The sequence below is a fragment of the Peromyscus leucopus genome, chromosome 3, assembly GCF_004664715.2.
Source record: "Peromyscus leucopus breed LL Stock chromosome 3, UCI_PerLeu_2.1, whole genome shotgun sequence".
NCBI classification, from domain to species: Eukaryota; Metazoa; Chordata; class Mammalia; order Rodentia; family Cricetidae; genus Peromyscus; species Peromyscus leucopus.
Genome location: NC_051065.1, coordinates 47,008,236 through 47,018,330, shown reverse-complemented (window position 1 = coordinate 47,018,330; position 10,095 = coordinate 47,008,236). Strand labels below are relative to the sequence as shown.

Sequence of the window (10,095 nt, the reverse complement as noted above, 5' to 3'; positions counted from 1 at the left end):
TTATCTTGGCCCAGGCCTTCACTCTCTTCTTTCCAGTGGCCACAAGGTAAGCAGCTTCCCCCCACCATATCTTTCTGCCATGATGTTTTAGTTTTACCTCAGGCCCACAGCAATGGGCCCACTGACCACGGATTGAAACCTCCAAAAATAAATCTTTTCTCCTTTAAAATAATTCTTTCAGGTGTTTTCAATTTTATAATGAAAAATTAACATAACTAATATTCCTCCCAGCAACATAGTTAAAAAACAAAACAAGCCAACAAACAAAACCCCAAGAGAAACAGAAAGTATGACTAGATCTGTTAAATAGAATAAATTTATAATAATGATAAATTTCCTCAAAGAAAAATTTAAGATAAGTTGGATTTCTTGGTGATTTTGCCAAATGTTGATAAGATTAATAACCTTTTCTAAAATTCATTTAAGAATTAAAAGAGGAAGGAAAACTTTCCCATTCATTCAATGAGGTCAATTTCCCCCTTATAAAAAAATCAGACATTGTAAAACAAAAGAAAACAAAGCAAAACTACAGATCAACAATGCACATGAATACAGATAGAAAAACAGTCAACAGAATACTAGGAAATTGAATTCAGCAACATGTATAAGGACCAGACACCACACACAGTAATACTTCATCTGGTGATATAGGCCATTTCCATTTGAAAGTCTCTAAAGGTAGTACATCATATTAACAGAACATCCTCATGACCATCTCAGCAGTTGAGAACAAAGCATTTGACGAGATTCAACATTCTTTTGTGATTAAAAAACACTTCTGTGAACTAAGGATGAGATGGAACTTCAAGTCAGTGCATTTTAAAAATGCACATAATGGTGGCAGACTGCATCATTTTCCCCTAAGGTCAGGGATGAGGTAATGATATCTAGTCTTCCCACTTCAACATTGGACTGGAAGCTGTAGCTTGGGTGATGAGGTCAGAAAAACATATATAAAAAGGCATATAGATTATAAAGGAAGAAGTCAAACTCTCTTAATTTGAAGATGATGCTTTTATAAATCCCACAAAAGATAACACAATCAATCGAAATAATTGCTTCCTGAGCGTTTCAGGATACATGTCATGGAGTTGGCAATCTAATGGTCTGTTCTTGTACAAAACACCCCATGAGATTGTACCATTGTACCATAGGGAAATGGTGCCTCTAAACAATATTTGCACCTGGCAGTAAAACCAACTGTAAATCAAAACTAGTTGGACCGGTAGATCCATAGTGAAAATATTAGATTGAACTTGTCATGAGCTTTGCAAATGAACTGGACTCTGGCTGTGCACTACTGTAACTGTGTCTTTTCCTAAGCTCTTACCCTGGAGGAGTGTATAATGCTGCCTCCTGCCCTATGCCAGCTTTCTGTCAGAGGTACACGACGATGACAGGAAACTTCTGACTTGGTTGTCTGGCTTGTTATGAAATTTTCTGTCTAGAAATTTGATATCTTCTTGCCATAACTTCACAAGGTAGAAGGGTCGAAAGAAGCTTCCTGGATTGTCTTTGAGGAGGACCTCTGTATGATTCACTGAGTCTCCACCCTTATAGCTTAATCATCTGCTAAGATGCTGCTTCCCAATCCCATCACTTGGGGAAATTAAATTTCAACATATGATTTTGAGGGTACAAAGCCATTCAATGTATAACAATGCCATGCTAGTTTCTCAGTCAGAAGACTGGAACCTGATTTTCTGCCTTGGCAAAGGCCATGGTCAGGATCTTTGGCTTAGCATAGTTTTTGCCTGTTGCCTCATCTCAGTCTTCTGATTCTCTTGTCCTGCAGCTGCCCTGAGTTACCATCCTCCTTACATCTGGACGACACCTTTACCTTGCTGTTGAATGGCCAGGATTTCTCACTTACAGTTGTTGACACTGGCCTAGAGTTTCACTGTTTACTTCTCACTCTTCCTATGGGCTCTTCCTCTGCAGCATTCTGTATCAGTACATCTGTGAGATGAGCGGGTTTTAGGATGTTTATTCTAGTACTTGAGATCTTAGCCACTTGAAGCCCTTTGAATGACAAGGTAGCAGAGAAACAAGAGCCACTATCCATTGTGGTGCTGAGAGGGGATGGTAGTCAGGAAGGTAGGGAAAGGGCAAAGGGCTTCTGTTGTACATCTCTTTGCTTCCTTCATACCTTCTGGGACATGTCAATATCAGTGTGGAATCAGCCATTATCTGGTGTTTGTGGATAACATTCTCTGCTGCAAATGGCAGGGTTGGCCTATTATCATACAACTATATGACATATGATATAGGTTGGTCTATCTATATCACACTTTGATATAGACAATATATAATTCCTATGTCTGGACAAAACAGGGAGCCTCCTTTGATATGACACCCCTCCTCCACTAATGACAAGGTTCTGCTTTACCTGCTAAAGAAGACTAGTGTAAGCCAAATGGTGGGGAAAAAATGGCACCCTGAAGACATGATAAAGAAAGGAATGGAATGACTGATCTATAATGAGTCGTATATTTATAAACCCTAAAGATGGGATTAAACATCCCATCTCCTTGGGTAGATGCTTATAGACCCTGCTTGAACCGACCCATTTCTGGCTTTTCCCCTAGAAAGCATACCTTTCCAGCTTCACGTATTCATTTGCCTTATGTGGGTAGCTGCCAAGATTTCAAGCTGTCAAGCCTGTCTTGAAACTTCCCTCAGGTATAGTTTCTCTTTTCTCTGAATTTAATGAACTGTCCTTAGTTTTCCTACTGTGCCACCCTTTTTTTTATGAATCGCCCCCAAGCCCACAGCAGCGCAATGGATTGCTCCATATATTTGCGCTAAAAGCACAAGGTTTAAAGCCTGATGTTTCACATTCCATTCCAAGTTTTGATATCTACTAGCTAAGGGCGATGTTTTAGTCTCAAAACTTGATTTATAAAGAGGGATAAAGGTAACTTCAAAAGTTTGTTGCAAACATTACATATGATAGAGAGCAGAACCCAGAACGATGTAACAACAGATCATTTCTTCTCATCCTGATGTGGGTGGACATTGACGCAAATGAGACACAGGCTCCCAGTGTGCTGCATCCCAATCTTTCTGCTTGGAGAGTTTATTTGAGTTTAGGGGACATGTGAACTCCTTCAGTCAATGGCAGAGACAATGAGATGCAGAGGGAAAAGCTGGGCATCATTTCACCCTTTCCTTAATGTTTTTCTCAATCCATGGTATATAGGTGTAAACATTGGTATAGATGCCTACGTCCCCTCCCATGAAGTGTCCAACTTCAATTCCCTGGAGCTTGCCTTTACAAACGACAGTAGCCACAGCCACCTCCTGCCAGAGATGGGAGGGGAAGAAGGGAGGGAGGGAGAGAGAAAAAAAATTAAAAATTTAAAACAATGCTTGTCCTCATAGCTTTTCTTTGCAGCTATGATAATGAACACTAGCAATATGTTATTAACCAGGGCTATATGATGCTCTTTAATAAATAAAGATTCTTTGTAGGAAGACTATGATGGAAAAAAATGCAGGTATAATTGCAAATAACCTTACCAAATTCTCAAAAATTATTTGGCAATTAAAATGTATAATAGCTAAATAGTTAACTAGACACATAAAAGCAACTGAATTCTGAACATAGACAAAAAGATTACCCCAAAAATTCGGCTGAAGGTTTTCACAAATTTGACACATAAGGAGTTTCTGTGGCTGCTTCCTTGTTGAGTTTTCTGGCAGTCTTTGTCAGTCATCACTGGAGCCTCCAGATTCTGCCTTAAGTCGGGGTGCCTGCCTGAGGGAAAAAACATCTTGCTTAGTTCAAGACTTAGCTCCCTAATCCTCACCTCCTGTACTTCAGTGGATATTATTTCGAGTATGCATAAAGAGAGTAAAGAAGGAGCAAAAGGAAAAAACAAACAAACAAACAAAGTTATGCATTAATGAGAGTTAGCCCTGCTGATTAGCCTCATTTTACAAGTGAAGTTGCAGGTGCACAGAGTAGCATTTTACCAATGTGAAGTCATCTTATGTGCTGTGGAATGAGACGTTCTTTCTACTCTGTATCTACAAATGATCTGATTCAGGTTCTCTGTGATGTCCTTTACATGTGAAACGAACATGGGAAGGACCACCATTGCCTCCTCAATGTAGTTGTGTCTGTGGCAGGAAGGTCTTTGTACACTCAGATGGCCCATAGGATCCAGCCGCCAAAGCCCTGCAGAGGCAGTGAAGAGTCCATCGAAACCCTGACTATAGAGAAGTACTGGACTTCTAGACAGGTTCCTTTTCTAGACTACTCCTATAGCTTCCCGCATTGGCCCTGAGCCATCGTCTACTCCATCTTATCTCATAGCTCTGAGGATACGTGTGTTCCTTGGGTGAAATTGATGGCTTGGCTTGCTGTGGAAGGTGCACTTACCAATGTTGTTCTCACTCCAGTCCAAACCTGAAAGTGTACAGACAGTGCCTGGCCGGACATTGGTAGTGGCGATGGGAAGGACCTGGACTTTGTGGTTGAAGGTGGCAGGCTTAGCTAGTTTAATAAGCATGAGGTCATCCTGTGGGGCACTGTGGCTATAGTTCCAGTAGCGGATAATCTGGACGGGTTGAATTGTCTGCTCTGTCCCGTCTCTGATTCTGCTTTTGAGATTTCCCAACATCACCCTCAGATTTCTGGGGGGAAGAAAGGGTTGGAAGGAATCAGTTACTTGCTGTCACCACCACTACCATCACGACCATATCATCACTTATCACCATCATTATTTTGGGTATTAGATGCTACATACAGTCTGCAAGATACTGTGACAAGTGCTGTATCCGGGCTACCCTTTACTCACAATAAATCTGTATCTTATGTTCATTTTCATTACCATTTTACAAATGAAGTACTGGGCACACATCGTAGTAATTTACATGTGGTCAGAGTAAACAGTGGAGTCCTTAACTACTGTTTTCCAATATAGTGCCTTGGAAAAGAAAATAATGGATGTAAAAGTTATTATCAGATTCTCTTCAGGCCTCATTTATCCAAGTAGATGATTTCTACTTTCGTGGACACAGAGAATGAAACAACAGAGAGGTGGATTGCAGGCCCACCAACAATCTTCTTTCCCCCGCTTTTTGAAGATTTGGAAGGTGATGTGTCTTTAATCAACGAGCTTCCTTCTCTGGCTTCTGGTCAATAGGAAATGTAGGAAAGTGTTTGGAGGGAGAAGGGTGTTGTTGAAGTATTTGTCTTCCCAGATCCTCCCCAGAAGCACTGTCACAGACTTTTTCTGTCTTTTGGCAAAGGTTACTGCTCCTATCATGGATCGCTCTTCTTCTATTGAAACATGCTTTCCTCTTAGGCACAAGGATGACCACTGTTTCTCTTTAACGCCTCTTCTGTGGGACATGAACCATCTCTTTACAATTAGTTACTTTAAAAAAAAATCTCTTTTCAGTTTACAAATTTGAGTCACCTGCTGAGCCTCTAATTGATTAAATGTAATTATTTCCAGTAAAAAAATACTAATGGGGCAGCAAGGGAGGGATAGCATGAAGCAGGGTCTTAGGTGGTGACATGTATTCTCTAAGAATTTTAGCAGCATCTTGCTTGAGGGCTTCACACTAGAAGCACTGGTGTGCTGGTAGAACTTCTCTCTGATTGGGAAAACCCAAAATACCTTCAGACTTTTCTAAAAATATCCTAGGAGAAAGTTATCCCTACTTGAGACTCATCTGTGGTGATATTTTATTTGTGCTGAAATGTCATGATATTTTATTTGTATGTTAATAAAGTTTGCCTGGAGATCAGAGGAAATAGCAAGCCGTTTTAAGTAAACACAAAAATCAGGCAGTGGTAGCACACACCCTTAATCTGATCACTTGGCAGGCAGGGTCTCTGTGTGTTCAAGGCCACACTAGGGAACAGAGCCAAGGTGTGGTGACACACACCTTTAATCCCAGTACCAACCATAGAGACCTGGAGGTCTGTACAGACAGGCAGTGACAAGGAAGTGAGGTAGCTGGGCTAAGAGCCAATGAGAGGGCAGAACAGCAAGGCAATAAAAGCCTGGGTAGACAGGAAGCTGTGGCATTTTGGAAGTTGCAGAGCTGGTGAGGTAAGGTTGGTTGGTGGCTCTCACTATTTCCCTGATCTCTAAGGCTTTCACCCCTATATCTGGCTCTGAGTTTTTTATTTATTAAGACCTTTAAGATTCGTGTTATACTCACTGATCTAGAACGAGCAGAACTCATTTGAGGAGGAGACACCCAATACTCACGGTAAATAGCAGTGAGATGGTGCCAGTACCCAGCTGGGCTTGATGAGGACACCCACACAGGGGTTGAAGTTAGATTTGAGGTAGACTATATATGGAGCATGGTCCTCTTTCTGCACAGAGTGAGTGAATAAAGCTGTCCCTGAGAAAAAAATAACATGTAAATGTCAGAGTAAATGAGACCTTCACACCTTCCCAGCAGAAAAGGGATGTGTATAATTTCAGTGGAGTAACCAATTGGCTGGAGATAATTTTTCTAATAAAGATGTAAATTAAAGTGACTCACTTTATATAAGACTTATAGTAATGATAATATTGGTAATATTTATTCTAATAAAGGGTATAATAAGAAAGATACATTTACTGCTTATAAATTGATTTTATTTTCTTGGGCAGCAATTTAGAAATAAGCATTAAGAATTGTAACTTGTTCGTAACTTGTAGCCTGAGAATTCCAAAATAAGAATCCATTTTAAAAACGTAATCAGCTGTAGGCAAAGATGATTAATAAGAATATTCATTTTTAGCAATACTAATAATAGTTGAACATTGGAAGAACAAATATCTAATAAATATTGTTTGATATTGAGATAAAGAAACACTTAAGCAAGTAGAACACATCAAAAATAATCTCAGTGACATTTAAGCTAAAAATTAGATATACAGGGGCTGGAGAGATAGCTCAGAGGTTAACAACACTGGCTGCTCTCCCAGAGGTCTTGAGTTCAATTCCCAGCAACACATGGTGGTGTAATGAGATTTGGTGCCCTGTTCTGGTGTGTAGGAATACATGCCAGAACACTGTATACGTAATAAATAAATAAATCTTAAAAAAAGATGTTTCTGAACATCTCACCTGAAGGCAGTTTGTTTATAAAAAATGAGATATACGTATGTTACATATACATATGTTACAATTCAGTTGTCTGAAAATAAAACCCCAAATAAGCAAATTAAATGCAGAAAATAGCTTGAAGTAAGTTCAGTATGTGTTAGCTGAGAGATGCAATTATAAATGATTTTTTCTACCTTTAAAGTTTCCTAACACAAACATTTTTAATGAAATATTGTAAAAAAAAATAGTAGTCGAGTATAAAAGAGAGGAAGGCTGAGTCTAATGCTCTTTCCTTGGCTCTTACTGGTACTTCTCCTGACCCTCACATATCTGGGCCTATTCCTCATCACACCTCTGTGTGACCATACTTAAAAACTTCAAAGCAGAGAGGATAGGTTATTAATAAAGGCAAGAGATTTTGAGCTCCATATTAGGTGCTAGGCTAATTAGCTTGCCCAGTCTCAACCTAGCTAGTATGTGACATGGCCCTGATGATTAGGGAGTGTGGGAAATTCTTCAATCTAGACTTCATGGAAGCAGAGGCTGCAGAACTGGGACCATAGTATCAAACCTTTTGTTCCCACCTTTACCATTCCCTCTGCATTCCAAAGTTAGGGGGAGACCAGAAGTCAAACTGGATTCTCTGTTCTTGTGACCAGATTAGGACTTTCCCAGAGGGTAATGCGGCCCATATTTCACAATAACTTGGGGGAACATTTATTGTTGATGATTCTCCAAGGCAAGTATGTCCCATACCCTATCCCAAAGCTTAACACTTAGCTTAACAGTGTCTGTGCTGAGCCTTTGGATAGGGTGTAATTGGGGAGACCCAATTCTACTCATAGTATTTCTTGATGCGTCTGCACACTAGTCACACATTCACTTTACCTCACCCCATTCTACATTAACCCACACTTTAATAGACGGAGTTGAAAGTCTTAAATACGTACCAGCTAGGATGGTCAAGTAAAAAATAAGTTTCATGATGGTCCGGCTCTTTCCTTGTGAGGTGTAAAGAGATCAGCAGAGGCTAGAATTCCCTGTTCACTTGTTTCTTCTGCGATGTCTACCAGACCCAGCAGATATGGGTAGGTAGCGGCAGTTGGTGGGATCAGGAAAGAGCTCTAGGCATAAGGAGCAGATGGAGATGCCTCCAGGTAAGAAGACTGGAGAAGCAGGAGACGATGCTTCTATTGAGACTTCAGGCAAGGTTTGGTAGACTTCTGAGTCCACATCCTCCTCTGTGCTATTTTCCTAAAAGCTCCTTGGACTATAGTTAGTTCAACTGTCTGTTGAAGCTTCAAGCTCAAGACTTATCTTGCAGAGGTTCTGAGGACAGAGCTGTGAGGAACAGGATTCTCTACCTTGGCTAAGGGAGAGCATGTCCCTAATGGTTTACTCTGAACCCTCTAAGAGTCACTTAATGCTTTCCTTAGCCCCTCCCATCTTTGTTACATCTGGTCACTGTTTCGTCACTCAGTCATCATCACCAGCTGGGTCTTTATGTCCCGATCACTATCACTGAGCTAGGAAAATGAAGAAATGAAAGCTTACATGGAACAGTTAATTATCTTTGACCCTTGGAAAATGGTACACCTTGTAGATGACATTGAATCTAAAATCTAATGTATTGATGACAATTCAGAAGACAGACTCTTCTAAGTGACTTTTACATAGTGAAATAAGGAAATGATTTTTCAACTAATATCATGGCCACAGTCAACTTTAGATACCAGGGAGCACGAACTCACAAGAAAAAGAACATCAACACTATAGGGTCATATTCCTTGAACACTTTGTGAATCCTAGATACAGAGCTAAATGCCTTCTCCCTCTTCAAATGCCTGACTCCCTGCCCCATTCCTTTCCCTCCTATTTTCTTCTTTTTTAAATTGAAAAATATTTTCATACACTATATCTTGATCATGTTTTCCCCTCCCTTAATTCCTCCTGGATCCTACCCACTCAACTTCATATTTTTCTCTCACTTTAAAAAACAAACAAGACCAAAGCCAAAAGCAAGAATTACCTGACACAAACCTCCCCCTCCCCACAAAAATGGAAACAAAAACATAGAAGCAAAAGACCAATAAGACAAAAAATGCCCCCAAAAGCAAAATGAGACAAAAAGTCTATTAAAAATATCATTGAATTCATTTTCTCTTGGCCAACTACTCCTGGACAGAGGACCTACCCAGAAGTGTGATTAACATACCCAGTAAGACTCCACTGGAGAAAACTAACTTTTATTTTGCCAGTGGTTGTCAATTGCACCCAGCTCCTTGGTTAGAGATGGGAATCCACGACAGGGACCCTGGCTTTGTGTGTGCTGCTATAGTCTTTGTGAGTTCATACGTGCATCAGTCCTGTTGTGTCTGGAAGATACTTTCCTTGGAGCCATCCATCCTCTCTGGCTCTTAGAATCCTTCCACTTCCTCTTCTGCAGGGCCCCCTGAGCCTTGAGGGGAGGGGATCAATGAAATTTTAGTCCATTTAGGACTGAGTACTTCAAGGTCTCTCACTCTGTGCACATTGTTTCGTTGTGGGTCTCTGTGTTCGTTCTCATCTACTGCAAGAAGAAGCTTCTCTGATGGTGACTGAGTGAGGCACTGATCTGAGTCCCAACCTGGTGCAGTCAGGGGAGGTCCCTGGTAGGAAATGTTTCTTGGGATTGACAGCTGACACAAAGGAATGGAGATAGGCTAGAAGGGAGCCCTCTGTCTGTTTTGGGGTCAGGGTCTATGTAACCTGTTCTCACAAGGGTGACTTTTCTGTCTCTGTGTCTCAAGTGCTAGGACACCAGGTGTGTGTGATCAGCCCCAACCTGACCAAGAGCTCAGTTCTTTGCCGATTACACCTACTCCATTTTACTGCCTAGTTTAAGTTTCTAATGTGACCATCTTTGCCTATCATATGCCAAATAGATTGTATGTTTTTACCCAATTGAGGTAGATATAACCTCTTATCTTCCTGAGAAGTTTTCCCCAATAACCCATCAGTGTTCTATCTGCATGCTAAAATCTTCTGTTT

The 10,095-nt window shown here is 40.5% G+C and overlaps 1 protein-coding gene across 1 annotated transcript; it reads right to left on the bottom strand.

Moving 5' to 3' along the window:
• Window positions 1–3,046: 3,046 nt before the first annotated feature.
• On the bottom strand, window positions 3,047–8,481 carry Prss37 (serine protease 37). Its single transcript, XM_028859034.2, has 5 exons — window positions 8,016–8,481; window positions 6,234–6,372; window positions 4,388–4,641; window positions 3,624–3,760; window positions 3,047–3,303 (listed from the first exon to the last, which is right to left on the bottom strand). Exons 1-5 carry the CDS (start codon window positions 8,047–8,049, stop codon window positions 3,157–3,159), a joined length of 711 nt encoding a protein of 236 aa, XP_028714867.1. The 5' UTR covers window positions 8,050–8,481; the 3' UTR covers window positions 3,047–3,156.
• Between the last annotated feature and the right edge of the window lie 1,614 nt (window positions 8,482–10,095).

Bases quoted from the DNA above. Each gene is read 5' to 3' on its own strand.
- Prss37 (XM_028859034.2), bottom strand. From the start codon at position 8,049: ATGAAACTTATTTTTTACTTGACCATCCTAGCTG. The intron at 4,642-6,233 runs GTGAGTATTGGG...TCTTCCCCCCAG, and splicing joins CCATCTCACTGCTATTTACC to AAATCTGAGGGTGATGTTGG. The intron at 3,304-3,623 runs GTAATCTTTTTG...CATCTCTGGCAG, and splicing joins CCTTCAGCCGAATTTTTGGG to GAGGTGGCTGTGGCTACTGT.